Consider the following 13726-nt stretch of genomic DNA (forward strand, 5'->3'; position numbering starts at 1 on the left):
CAACAGTGATCCATGCATTTATATATCTGCAGGTCATAGAATGAAATGTCTAGGGAAACTCCAGCCAAGTGACCAATAAGTAAGTGACATCACTGGAAACAAGAGACCTATTTTTGTTTTCTCCGGCTCTTATGAAACACTGTGCTTTCGTTGTTACTTTTTAGACCAATTTCTGCTTTTTGGATACTATTATGTTATGTACAGATTAACTTATTTTAGACCACATGTTGCAATAGATATTCCAGCAGTATTTCACTCTCGCTTCCCCAGACTCTTGAAGGAACTTTAAACGTCACACTTATATATATACTGTATATCAGGGGGCTCAAACTCAATTTACCTGGGGGCCGCAGGAGGCAAAGTCAGGATGAGGCTGGGCCGCATAAGGGATTTCACAAAAAATTGGCTTTCAAGGGATAATGCAAGGCACTTATTGTGCACACAGAGCGTCTTCCCATAATAACTGTTATGATGGCATAACGTCATTTCCGCAATCAGCAGCTCCCGCCGTGCCTTGCATTATCCCTTGAATCGCAATAAAAATCGCGATCCATTCATTGCTTTTGAGAAGGTGTTGGTGCGGGCCACAAAATACTGTACCGAGGGCCGCAAATGGCCCGCGGGCCGCGAGTTTGAGACCCCTGCTGTATATATAGAGCTAAAATATTTAACATTATGCTTTGTGTATGATTCTATAATATTGACAGAGCACTACATTTGACAGATTTATATATTTTCAAGGTCTCCATTTAAAAAAAAGCAAAGAAAAGTGTGAGAAAATGAATCTGACCTAATTTTTTTTCCACACTCACTATCTTTAAGGAAAAACTGTTTTCACAATTAATCACAATTGCATAAAGTCACATTGTTCTATTTACTCTAGGGAGGCACCGAATCCAGGATTTGGTTTGGTATTCAGCCTTTTCTGGCAGGGTACGGATTTGGCCAAATCCACAGTCCTGGTCCTAATTAGCAAATGATAATTAGGATTTGGGAGGGTTAAATGTTGCCGCGTGAACACGAAAGTGGAAAATTTAGTTTCGATTAGGATTCGGTTAAGTATTCGGCCGTATCCCTTATGATGGATTTGGGGGTTCGGTGCATCCCTAATTTACTCTCTATATTTTCAGTTAAGCTGGCCATACACGTGGCGATCTAACGATGTTTCGTGCGACCATCGGTCGCACAAAACATCGTCAGATCTGCCACACACAGTCAGGGCTGAAACAGCAGATAAGGAGGTAGAAACAATAGGATTTTTACCTCCTTCTGCCGATTCAGCCCTGACGGCAGATTTTGGTCAGGCGCCTTCTATGGCGCCCGATCAAAATTTTCTAACCTGGCCGATCGGCGAGTCGTCCGATATCAGCAGCCTCCTGCGATATCGGTCGACTCGCCGACATGCCATACACGCACCGAATATCGTACGAAACGAGGTTTCGTACGATAGTATCGGTGCGTGTATGGCCAGCTTAAGGCTGTAAATCTAGACTGTTTTGAAAACTAAGTTAATAATAACATGAAAATAAAGGGGCTTGAAAATGTAGCTGGCTGAACAAAGCTTATCACTAATTGGTTGCTATACAAATAGAGATTTGTCCGTTGCCGATAAATTGGATTTAGATAGATAGATAGAGCTAGCAAGCAAGGGGGTTTGCCACATTTATTCTGTAGCTCCCACACTGGGAAGAAAAACCACAACCCACAGACTTCCTTATCAAGTGGAAAGCAAATAAGCAGAACCTTTATTACATGGATTTACAAAAAAACTACTTTTTTTTAATACAAAGTCAGTGGGAAAAAAAGAAAAATTGCATTATTCTTACTCAAATAATCATTAATAATAATTATTTTTTTAAATTATATATTTATTTCTGTAATTAGAAAACATAGTTGATAGGGAGTGTGGGAGGAAAGGAGAGTATTAGGAGGAAACCCACACAGATAAAAAAAAAAGATACAAACTCCTTGCCAAAATCAAACTCAGGACCCAGAGCTGTGAAGCAAAAGTTTTGTTTCTTACCCACTAAGTCACTGTGCTGCCCATAAACTTTACAAAAGTCACCTGGTCTATAGTAATTGTTTCCAACAGGGCAATGGTGTAGTGGGACCATGGGGGAGGATTCTAAATTGCCTTGAGTGCACAAAATTCTTGATTTGGCTCTGTGTTGGCTCCTGGCCAAATGCCCTTTTTTCCTATTGTTATGTATTTGCATAAGCTGTGTTATGTTAAATGCTTTTAAAGGATGTAAGAATGTTGCAGTCTTGGGAAATAGCAGGTGGAGACTGGGAAGCAAGTCTCCATGTGTGAGGAATAAGGATGGTCAACTGTTAACAGCCTGCCTGCATTACTGATATAATACTTATTTATTAAATTGTTCAGTACAACAGACCTTTATCTATAGCACACCTAATATAGATCTTGCATTACAACTAAGTAGATGGTTTACAAAACAAATAAACACTTCTTTAGATTGTAAATTCTTCTATGTAGGACCATCTTAGGCTGATGTCCCACAAAGTGTGTTAGTCGCCTGAGATAATTTTCTGCTATCGCGGGCGACTAACTGCTCCGAAATACCTTTCCATTGGCATCGATTTGGTTTTCTGCCACTGCCTCCATCCTGCTATGAGTTCTGGGGGTATTATACCACTATATGCCACTGCGGTCATTTGAATATTTTCTGAGGATTTATCTGTAAATTGGGGAGTGGTTTATTGGGGGGGGGTCTCCCAAAGTGGGCATGGTCTAAAAAAAATTGTAAATTGAAATTGGCAACAATGTTGTAATTGTTTTACTTTTAGCCCATTTATCTGTAATAATAATTTAAATTTTACACTACAGAGCTGCCAAACAAACATGAACTACTATAATTCTAAAAAAGCATAATACAAAAAATAAAGACAAATCAGAAATACTCTTAGAAAGAATATCATTACTTCCATCATGTTAATGTTATTTTTGTTGCCTAAAGCAGGTGTTTATATAACTTCTTATTAGACAGGGAGGGACAATTTCTGCAGTTAGCAGAAGAGGAGAAAGAGCAGCCAGAGAGATCTGCATGTTGGCAGCTTGCAGTGACTTTTCAGAACAGGCAGATGTTCAGCAAGATCTGACTCTCTTATCTCTCCCAGTTTCTGTTTATCTCCCATATAGAGGAAAAGGAAAATCCACAAGTTATGTTTATTCATGATGTCATCTTCGAGTCTCTCCAAAAAGTCCATGCAGATGCTGAAAGGAAACAGTAAAAAGAACTCGTGCCTCCATGCTTAAAGCTGATGCAGCAGGAATTTTGTTTCAGTTTCACATGTTGCAACACTCCTGACAGAGGCCCAAGGAGTTGTTGAGCCTGCAGTGTAGATTATTACATTCAGTAAAATAGCTTCACATCCCTCATCCCTGGCCACAAAATTCCCAGTAAAACTCTGTTTCTCATTTTTTTTAATAATGAAATTTGAGTAAACTCGAGTCCACAAATGTTTCACATTTAGTATCTAGTAGAATTAAGTCTAAAACAACTGGACTTTTCTGAGTTTTTCTTGAAAACGTTTCACCACTCATCCGAGTGGCTTCTTCAGTTCAAATGACTGGTAGGGAATTCCCCGGTATTTAAACTCTTGATGGTAGTAGAGTCACAGACATCCAATCACAATGGTTCCATTGAACTTGTTCAGTTAGGTGTTAGCTGAAACTGACAGGTGTAAGAAGGTATGATCCAGTCACAATGGTACCATGATGCTCATTGATGAAGGTGTTAATCCTTCAAAGTACATGACTGGAAGTGTGAACTGTTGTGAAACCACCGGGGTAAGGATGTCAACGCGCCATTGTATGTTGGTGACAAGCGGTGTGTGGAGTTGTGGAGAGGCCACAAAGGCCCGGGCCTAGGGAGGCACAAACTTGGGGGCGGCATGCCACCCCGCCGCACCAAAATCTTAAAATTCAGTTCCCATACGGAGCAATGGGGACTTCTCCCCACTGCTCCGTATGCAATTGCGGCCCTCTGCGCATGCTCGGGTGGGGGGTTGGATGGGTCAATGAAAGGGGGTGGCCTCAGGGAGGCCAGTTTGGAAATCTGGCCCTGGGGATCTCTGCCATTGACTACATGATCTTAGCTAATTTTAGATGACAAGTTGTCGGATTTTTAAACATTTGGTCACATAATGAAAAAAAAATCGGATGTTATATTAATGTAATAAATGGCCCCCTTAAAGGGACACTAAACCCTGCTGCACAGCACCTCTCAACCAAACTTTACTCAGTTATTGCAGGATTACAAATCTCAGAATAATGTAACATGTAATGAAGGGTGAGGCATGCTGTGCTGGAAGCTGTAGTCCAGCAACATCAGGGTTGTATTCTAAAAGAAATATTGCACAATAAAACTTTTCAGGCTCTCCAGTGCATGTGGCAGCAGTGAAATGCAAAAGAATCCTCCAATGTGAATCCCAGCTGATGTGTATAAATCTGCCTCCATGTTCTTTGTTCCTGCAATTGGAGTTGGAAGCATTAAGCACAGTTTCCCAGCACTGAACAAGTCTGTCCCTTTATCCCCATGTCTGATTCCAGTGTCATATAATAAAGGTAGAAAATTACATAATTATCTCTTTTTGTTAGATAACAGGAAGATGCCTGACATAGTGCTGGGAATCAGCTTTTTCGTTGATCAATTTTTCAGTCATTAGAATTATCATTGGTGAATTGTTTTTGATCAACTTCTATAGAGAACTAGGGGGCAAAGTGGGACATCTTTATGGTTGGGTTTAATGTTCCTTTAATGCATGTAATAAATAGCATTTATGCATTTGTTCTGTGTACACTATATATCTTATACAGGGAGAATTGGCAGACCTACAAGGATAAAAGAGAGAGGGGTGGGTTCAGTTCCTCCATAAAAAAGTAAAGATATATAAATATATATCTAAAATATAGAGTTACATTAAACTACATACAAAGTTGCGCTTGATTGATTCCCATACATAATCATAAAGTTTAAGTGGATTTACACCAAACATTGCCAATTTAAATCAAAGCAAATTACATGCATTTATCAAAATGTTATAAATTCAAATGTGAGGCTGAGAGTAAGATTCTATGGGGCCGATTCACTAAAGTGCGATAAAACATGCGATATTTATAGCGTGCGGTAAAAATTTTATCGCGTCTTAATTTTGCGACTTTTCGCACGATTCACTATAAGCATACTTGCGCTATGTTACGCGCGATATTGCATGCGTTATTTAACTCGTGAAGACTATTTCCATGTGGTAAAAATAACGCACACGAATAGTCGCCGCATATAAATAGTAGCTTAGAAATAGTGTATAAAAATTGTCACCGCATATAAATAGTAGCCACATATAAATGGTAGCATATAAGTAGTAGATGCTTATAAATAGTATCCACTAGTGATGAGCAAATGTGTTCTGGTTATCTTTAGTGAAAAATTAGCAAATCTTTTGAAAGATCCACGAAACGGCAAAAATTGTTGCCCGCGACTAATATTTTTTGACGCCTGTGTCAATTTTTGGACGTGCGGTGAATTTTTGCGTGGCAAATTTTTTCATGCGTTTTGCCATTGGCAGATTGTTTTGCGAAACGCATGAAAAAAATTTGCTGCAGAAAAATTCGCTGCACGTCCAAAAATTCCCTGCGAATCCATGCCTGGTGAAACATTTCATCACTTGTAGCCGCATATAAATAGTCGTGCGAATAAACGCACGCCATGTTAGCCATACACGCCAATACTTGCGGAAAATTACTGTATTAAAAATGACCATTTCGCTGCAAACTGGCGGCTGCGTCACTCTAGGGCATACATGTCAAACACAAGGCCCGCGGGGCCAAATCCAGCCCACCAGGCCTTGCAATGTGGCCCGCACCGCGCTGTCATCACTGCACGCACTCTGCGCAAAAACATACCAAGTCTTCGTCAGCGCCAGCGGCTCCTTCTCTCTTATGCCGCGGCAACAGGCCCTTTTATAAGGTTGCACCCGTGCGTATGACGTCACACGTCAGCGACGAGGCGCACCCTTATAGTAGTGCCTGTTGCCGCGGCATAAGAGAGAAGGAGCCGCCGACATCACTGGTCTGTTGGGGGTACTTTCTGTGGGGGCTCTGTGTGTGCGGGCTGGCTACTATGGGGGGTACTGTGTATGATGAGGCGATTGGGGGTACTTATTTTTGGGGGCACTGTTTATGGGGGCAATTGGGGGTACTTTGTATGGGGGCACTGTGTGTGTGGGCTACTGTCTATGGGGGGTACTGTGTATGAGGCAATTGGGGGCTACTGTCTATGGGGGGTACTGTGTATGAGACAATTGGGGGCACTGTGTGTGGGGGCTACTGTCTATGGAGGGGTACTGTGTATGAGGCAATTGGGGGCACTGTGTGTGGGGGCTACTGTCTATGGGGGGGTACTGTGTATGATGAGGCAATTGGGGGTACTTATTTTTGGGGGCACTGTTTATGGGGGCAATTGGGGGTACTTTGTATGGGGGTTCAGTAAACCATTCGGCCCGCGATTTAGGCTGGATTTTAGATTTTGGCCCCTTCTCTGATTGAGTTCGACACCCCTGCTCTAGGGGAAACACATACTTGAATAAATCACACTGCAAAGTCCATATTTTATTGCCAAAAGCTCATTAACTGTACTTTTCTATAATTCTCTCCATCCTGAAGTAGGTGTTAATTTTCGCATAGCCTAATGCGATATTTAGTGCGCCTTACTGTTTGTGAATCATGCGATCGTATTCTTTTCTGTGCGCTATTAAACGCATGCGTTAAAACTAGCGCATACGTTTGCGCGAAAAATAACGCATGCGATATTGCGACTTAACGCACGCGATAATACTATGGTGAATCGCGCGCTAATTATCACGTCTAATTTAACGCAAAAAACCATGCGATAAATTTTATCGCACTTTAGTGAATCAGGCCCTATACGTACAATTTCTTTTTACTGATTTTCCCCTCAGCTCCACTGATTAGAGCAGCACCGATGTTGTTTTAGATATTGCTGTACAGTATTTCTGGAGTAAACCAAAAGGCACCCTTTATCCAAACTAGGGAGGGCCCATATATATATATATATATATATATATATAAATTCTTGAAAGCAGGTACCGCTCACACAGGTCTTAAAGTTCCATTTTTAAAGCTTTATTATCGAGGCGAGAGAACTGACGTTTCGGCTGTACCACCAGCCTTTGTCAAAGTTACAAAAAGACAGTGAATAGAAACCTAATATACAGTGTTTGGCGGGAAACCAACGGTCAGTGACGTGAAAGTGTGGGACACCCCCACACAATGACGTGAAAGTGTAAAACACCCCCACAAAACAAACGTGGTGACATTAAGTGAGTGCTGTAAATAACACAATTCCAAACCCCTGTTACAAACATACGGCAAGAAAATAAATGAAACAAATAAATAAAGCATACATAGAGACAATAAACTAAATCACCAACAATAGTGTAGGGGAATCAAAAAACATGACATGTTACAGGGGGATATAAAAGCAAAGCAAAAATAAAAAAGAATTCAATTCTATGTATATAAGTAATAGATAAGGGTAGGTCGTTCCAAAGCGCAAATATTGTCTGGGTACCAGTCCCGTACTTAGCGCTCATGTCGAACTAAGCCATTTAACGAATCTCACTGATATTTAGGTTCTATATGCCACAGCAGCATTGTATATCAAGTATCAAGTATCACCACACTGAAAGTAAATGCGAGCAACCAACAATATCATGTAGAACAGCTATAACAGAGTTTCTTATTCTAGGGCTACTGTTGCTATTCTTTAAACTGTAATAAATTGTATTCAGTAAAGAAACATTGTATTTCTTGAGTCATTTTTTGAATTATCATAAAGTAACAATGTATTTCTATAGTCATTTCTTGGGTTATCAGGAGGGGAAAGAATGAAAAGAATAAAAAATGAAACGTAGAGATAATAGTTTGGAATCAGTTGGCGCTACGTATGTTGGGGTGAGTGTGTGGATATATCACTGGGGATAAAATGGCTGAGGGTTCAGCTTGCACCTGGGGCTACAATTAGCTGGTTTGTCCATTGTGTAGCACACCTTAATCAATTTGTTGATATATCACTGGGGATTACTACAGAGCCTGAGGATCTGTTAAAGACAGGAAAATAGGAAGAAAAGGTAGAAATTAAGGATAAAAGTAAAAGATAAAGATTATTCTCAACCCATCCGGATACGAGTTCCCAAATGATGTTCAGTTCAGGACCGGAGACTGAACTGAACATCATTTGGGAACTCGTATCCGGATGGGTTGAGAATAATCTTTATCTTTTACTTTTGTCCTTAATTTCTACCTTTTCTTCCTATTTTCCTGTCTTTAACAGATCCTCAGGCTCTGTAGTAATCCCCAGTGATATATCAACAAATTGATTAAGGTGTGCTTCACAATGGACAAACCAGCTAATTGTAGCCCCAGGTGCAAGCTGAACCCTCAGCCATTTTATCCCCAGTGATATATCCACACACTCACCCCAACATACGTAGCGCCAACTGATTCCAAACTATTATCTCTACGTTTCATTTTTTATTCTTTTCATTCTTTCCCCTCCTGATAACCCAAGAAATGACTATAGAAATACATTGTTACTTTATGATAATTCAAAAAATGACTCAAGAAATACAATGTTGCTTTACTGAATACAATTTATTACAGTTTAAAGAATAGCAACAGTAGCCCTAGAATAAGAAACTCTGTTATAGTTGTTCTACATGATATTGTTGGTTGCTCGCATTTACTTTCAGTGTGGTGATACTTGATACTTGATATACAATGCTGCTGTGGCATATAGAACCTAAATATCAGTGAGATTCGTTAAATGGCTTAGTTCGACATGAGCGCTAAGTACGGGACTGGTACCCAGACAATATTTGCGCTTTGGAACGACCTACCCTTATCTATTACTTATATACATAGAATTGAATTCTTTTTTATTTTTGCTTTGCTTTTATATCCCCCTGTAACATGTCATGTTTTTTGATTCCCCTACACTATTGTTGGTGATTTAGTTTATTGTCTCTATGTATGCTTTATTTATTTGTTTCATTTATTTTCTTGCCGTATGTTTGTAACAGGGGTTTGGAATTGTGTTATTTACAGCACTCACTTAATGTCACCACGTTTGTTTTGTGGGGGTGTTTTACACTTTCACGTCATTGTGTGGGGGTGTCCCACACTTTCACGTCACTGACCGTTGGTTTCCCGCCAAACACTGTATATTAGGTTTCTATTCACTGTCTTTTTGTAACTTTGACAAAGGCTGGTGGTACAGCCGAAACGTCAGTTCTCTCGCCTCGATAATAAAGCTTTAAAAATGGAACTTTAAGACCTGTGTGAGCGGTACCTGCTTTCAAGAATTTGTATACATTTTTCGTTGGAACTGCACCCAGGCAAATCAATCTTCTCTATACGTGAGTGCCGGCTTCTGTTGCAAGTTATATATATATATATATATATATATATATATACACACACACACATGGGTGGTGTTAGACCCCTACTGTTCCATTCTATCTACATGTGGTAAAGCTTCCACCGTGGATTGATTTAGCTTTACAAGGCACCCTTGTATCTGATAAATAGAAATTCTTGATTCTGAGAATGTACTTTAAAGGACAACTAAAGTCTACTAAAATTTAAAATCATTAGAAATGTTGTATTTTGTATACTGAACATAGATATAAACATTATGAACTTACTGCACAAGCCCAGGGATTGAAAAACCAAATTAAAGTAATGATTTATGCTTTCAAAGTTGTCCAAAGGGGGCCGCCATCTTGTTACTTTGTTAGACCATCTTTTTAACCAAATAAGAAAATCAAATTCAAGGTGCAGAGCACAGCGCCAGCAAGGCTGTCATAGGGCAGGCAGTAGATACTGGTCACTGTAGCAGCCTGCACCCACTAGAGCTCCTGAATGATGCTCAAGTAGGGGATAGGTAAACAACATCCCCCTCCCACCATAATGGATTGCACCTTGTTTTTGCATTTTCCACCCTCTCATTTAGTTTACAGTGTAATATAATTATTGCAGAATTATACAATTAGTTCTCTTTGTAGTGTAACAGCATTTTCATTGCTGCAGGTTTTTACATCTGTAATTATGATTTTTTTGGCTAGGTAGCTCAGGTGGACAGTTTGTAAAGATTTAAATCCCCTTTAATCTTGTTCAGATGGAAAAAATCATAAAGATAAACAGTGATTTTAAGATAACATTTTTATTTTGTAAGTCTATTAGAAATAACTATACAGTAATAAATTAATATATGTCCAAAATAAATACATTTAAAAATAAAAAGTCAAATAAAGTATAATATACAGGTAGAGATATAAAAATATGTATCACATAATATCCTTCCAAATTGTTACTGGAGACAGACAATCAAACAGTTCAGCAGACTGCCCTAGCTTTTAAGGTGGCCACACACGTGGCGATCTGACAGTCGCACGAAACATCGTCAGATCCGCCACACACCGTCAGGGCTGAAACAGCAGATAAGGAGGTAGAAACAATAGGATTTCTACCTCCTTCTGCCGATTCAGCACTGAAGGCAGATTTTGGTCAGGCGCCTTCTATGGTGCCCAATCAAAATCTTTTAACCGGTCCGATCGGCGAGTCGACCGATATCAGCAGCTTCCTGCGACTCGCCGACATGCCATACACGCACCGAATATAGTATCGGTGCGTGTATGGCCAGCTTTAGTAGGACTTTAATGCAGACTAAACCTGAAGATTTTGCATTTAGGAAAACTGATAACTCACTTCCATCAAGACAATAAGATATGACTCTTCTGATTAACTAGGGCTGCTACCAGGAATAAAATAAATACACAAAATATACAAATAAAAATACCTGTCTAGAAAAACATATTGAAATGTGTTTTTTTAATTACTACAAAAAAATGGAGAACAAATGTAAAGCCAACCTATAAATTGCCTAGAGGAAGAACACATGAGAAAAGACTTTTGATAAATCTCTGACCTACACTCAGATGGTAGAGATGGATGGTATAAAACATATCCCCCCCCCATTCAAAAATTAGGCATTCCTATTTCAGGCTTTAAACCAAATTGCAGTTTAAAGAAACATTAAAGAAATTAGAATTAATTTGCAGGCAACTGGATGATGAGATCAGTCACCCATTTGTCACTTGATTTGGCACACATTTTAATTCCTTTCTTTGTCGTAAACCTGTTGAGTAAAAAAAACAAAAAAAACAATGGTTACTTTATATAGGGGAAAATTGCCACATTTATTAAAGCCTTTTTTAAATATTTAATGCCTGTGCATTAAAGGGGTTGTAAACCCTATCATAGCGCTGCCCCACTGTGCCCCCCCTAGTTTTGCTGTTGAAGTTGCCGACAAATGTAATTATAGATGCAAGACAATTCACCAATGAGAATTCTACTGACCAAAAATCTCATTATAAGTGCAAGAGAATTGACCAATGACAATGCTGATTCCCAGCATGTGGCATCTTGCTGTTATCTTACATATAGAAATAATTATGTATTTTTTTCATCATTATATGACACACTGGAATCAGAAATGGGGATAAAGGACAGACTTGTTATTGCTGGGAAACTGTGCTTAAAGCTTCCAACTCCAATTGCCAAAACAAAGTACATGGAGGCAGATTCACACAGATCAGCTGGGATTCTTATTGGAGGCTTTTTTGCATTTTAAAGCAGTCGTTGGCTGGGGAGATTTGGGGAAAAGTTTAATTTTGCAATATTGCTTTAAAGGGACACTAAACCCAACCATAAAGCTGTCCCACTGCGCCCCCTAGCTCTCTATTGAAGTTGATGAAAAACTTAATTACACATGGAAAACATTTTTGTAAGCAAATGGAGAGAAGTGAATCCACACTCTTTCTACACACAGGGGTGAATGAAGGTGTATCCAATTCACTCTACCTGTCCACAAAATGCATGTGGATAAAATAGGACTGTATGCCAGGTTTTACTTTTTCCCTTAAGGTTGGGTGCTTCAGGCTTGCAAGAACATTTTATAAACAAAACCTGTACTTACACAACAGCAGAATGGGGACAGAAGCTGCTGGTGTTGTAATAGCTTTTCACATGTTTTGGTGACAGCCATTTCTTGATAAACTTAAAGCAGCAGGATGTTGGAAGAAAGCCCCGACCTGTAAGGCAAAAAACAGATATTTGCTTGTATTCCACATATTTTGTAATATTTCATGAAGTCTTTACAGATTGGTTTCCAATAAACATGATAAAAAGAGAAGAGTGCATTGTGTCATGGGTAATGGAGGAAAGCCCCCTAGATATTTGTTCTTGAGCTACCTTTTTTTTACCAACCATATCCATAAAGTGCTGTGATTGGAAAGTGTAGTGTTATGTAAGTAGAGCTTACCTACAATTTATATTTCCTTACATACAGTCAGAGGATAAGAGCAAAAAGGTGTATTTATCAAAGGACAAAAACTTAGTAACCATTGTGGGGTGTACAACTTTAATTCCATGAAGAATGATTTAACATTGCCAGGCTTCATAAAAGCAGATTTAATACCACATTTATTACTGTGACCAAAAAATAGGGCTATATCCCACAATCTACATAAATCAATATTAAAGCACAGGTATGTATACGTTTTACGTATTATATAATTCATTTCTCTTTAAATGAGAACAAAAGCCAGATTTAGGATTGCAGCTTCTACACTGACAACTATGGATCTATCTGGCAGAAAAAATATCACTACTTTCATTATGCTAATGTTATTATCCACATTTGTAGGAAAAACATCAGACTTACCACAGTGAACCTGGGAACAGCAGGCAGTTAGCAGAAGAAGAGAAAGAGCAGCCACAGAGATCTGCATGTTTTGTGACTTTTCAGAACAGGCAGATGTTCAGCAAGATCTGACTCTGTTTTCTCTCCCAGCCTCTATTTATCCCTCATTTAGAGGGAAGGGAAATTCCAAGGAATTTCCAAATTATTCTTGTGTGAAGTCGTCATCATCGAGTCTCTCCAAAAAGTCCATGCAGATGCTGAAAGGAAACAATAAAAAGAACACATGCCTTCATGCTTAAAGCTGATGCAGCAGGAATTTTGTTTCAGTTTCACATATTGCAACATCCCTTACAGAGACCCAAAGAGTCTGGTGAGCCTGCTGTGTAGATTATTTCACTCTATAAAATATCCTCATAGCCCCCATCCCTAGACACAAAATACCCAGTAAAATTCAGTATGCCTGATGTACACTATCTTAATCTCATAAACAACAATGTTGCATTTGTTCTGTGAGGTTTACCACTTCCCTGCTGAAAATAAGTGCTTTGTGAATGACAATTAGGAAGTCCATTGCAGAAACTGCTGTGATGTAGTGCTGTGTGTTTGTATATATTGTATATCTTGTATATAGATAAGGTTCCATGATTGATGGATGTAAGATAAACAGATATTAAAAAACACATACATGGGAGATTAGAAAGAACAAAAATAAAGATATTTAAACATGATATGGCTACATTGGACAGACTTATGTTTCTTAAGGTATCTTTTATTTTTTTATTATGTCATAGGTTAATTGGAATATTTATGAGTAATCACTTTCATAAAAGGATGAAAGACTCCAGTTAAATTAATATATTATTCTATCATTATATAGAAAACCTACCTTTAGCTCAAAAAAGCTCTAGTGAAAAAGCAGGAAG

The 13726-nt window shown here is 38.9% G+C and overlaps 1 protein-coding gene across 1 annotated transcript; it reads right to left on the reverse strand.

Moving 5' to 3' along the window:
• Positions 1-10243: 10243 nt before the first annotated feature.
• On the reverse strand, positions 10244-13726 carry ccl4 (C-C motif chemokine ligand 4). The gene is made up of 4 exons (XM_002935797.5): positions 13690-13726; positions 12825-13060; positions 12078-12192; positions 10244-11237 (listed from the first exon to the last, which is right to left on the reverse strand). The coding sequence occupies exons 2-4, from the start codon at positions 12889-12891 to the stop codon at positions 11150-11152; spliced, it is 270 nt and encodes an 89-aa protein (XP_002935843.1). The 5' UTR covers positions 12892-13060; positions 13690-13726; the 3' UTR covers positions 10244-11149.

This window comes from Xenopus tropicalis, chromosome 2 (assembly GCF_000004195.4).
Source record: "Xenopus tropicalis strain Nigerian chromosome 2, UCB_Xtro_10.0, whole genome shotgun sequence".
Taxonomy (NCBI): Eukaryota; Metazoa; Chordata; class Amphibia; order Anura; family Pipidae; genus Xenopus; species Xenopus tropicalis.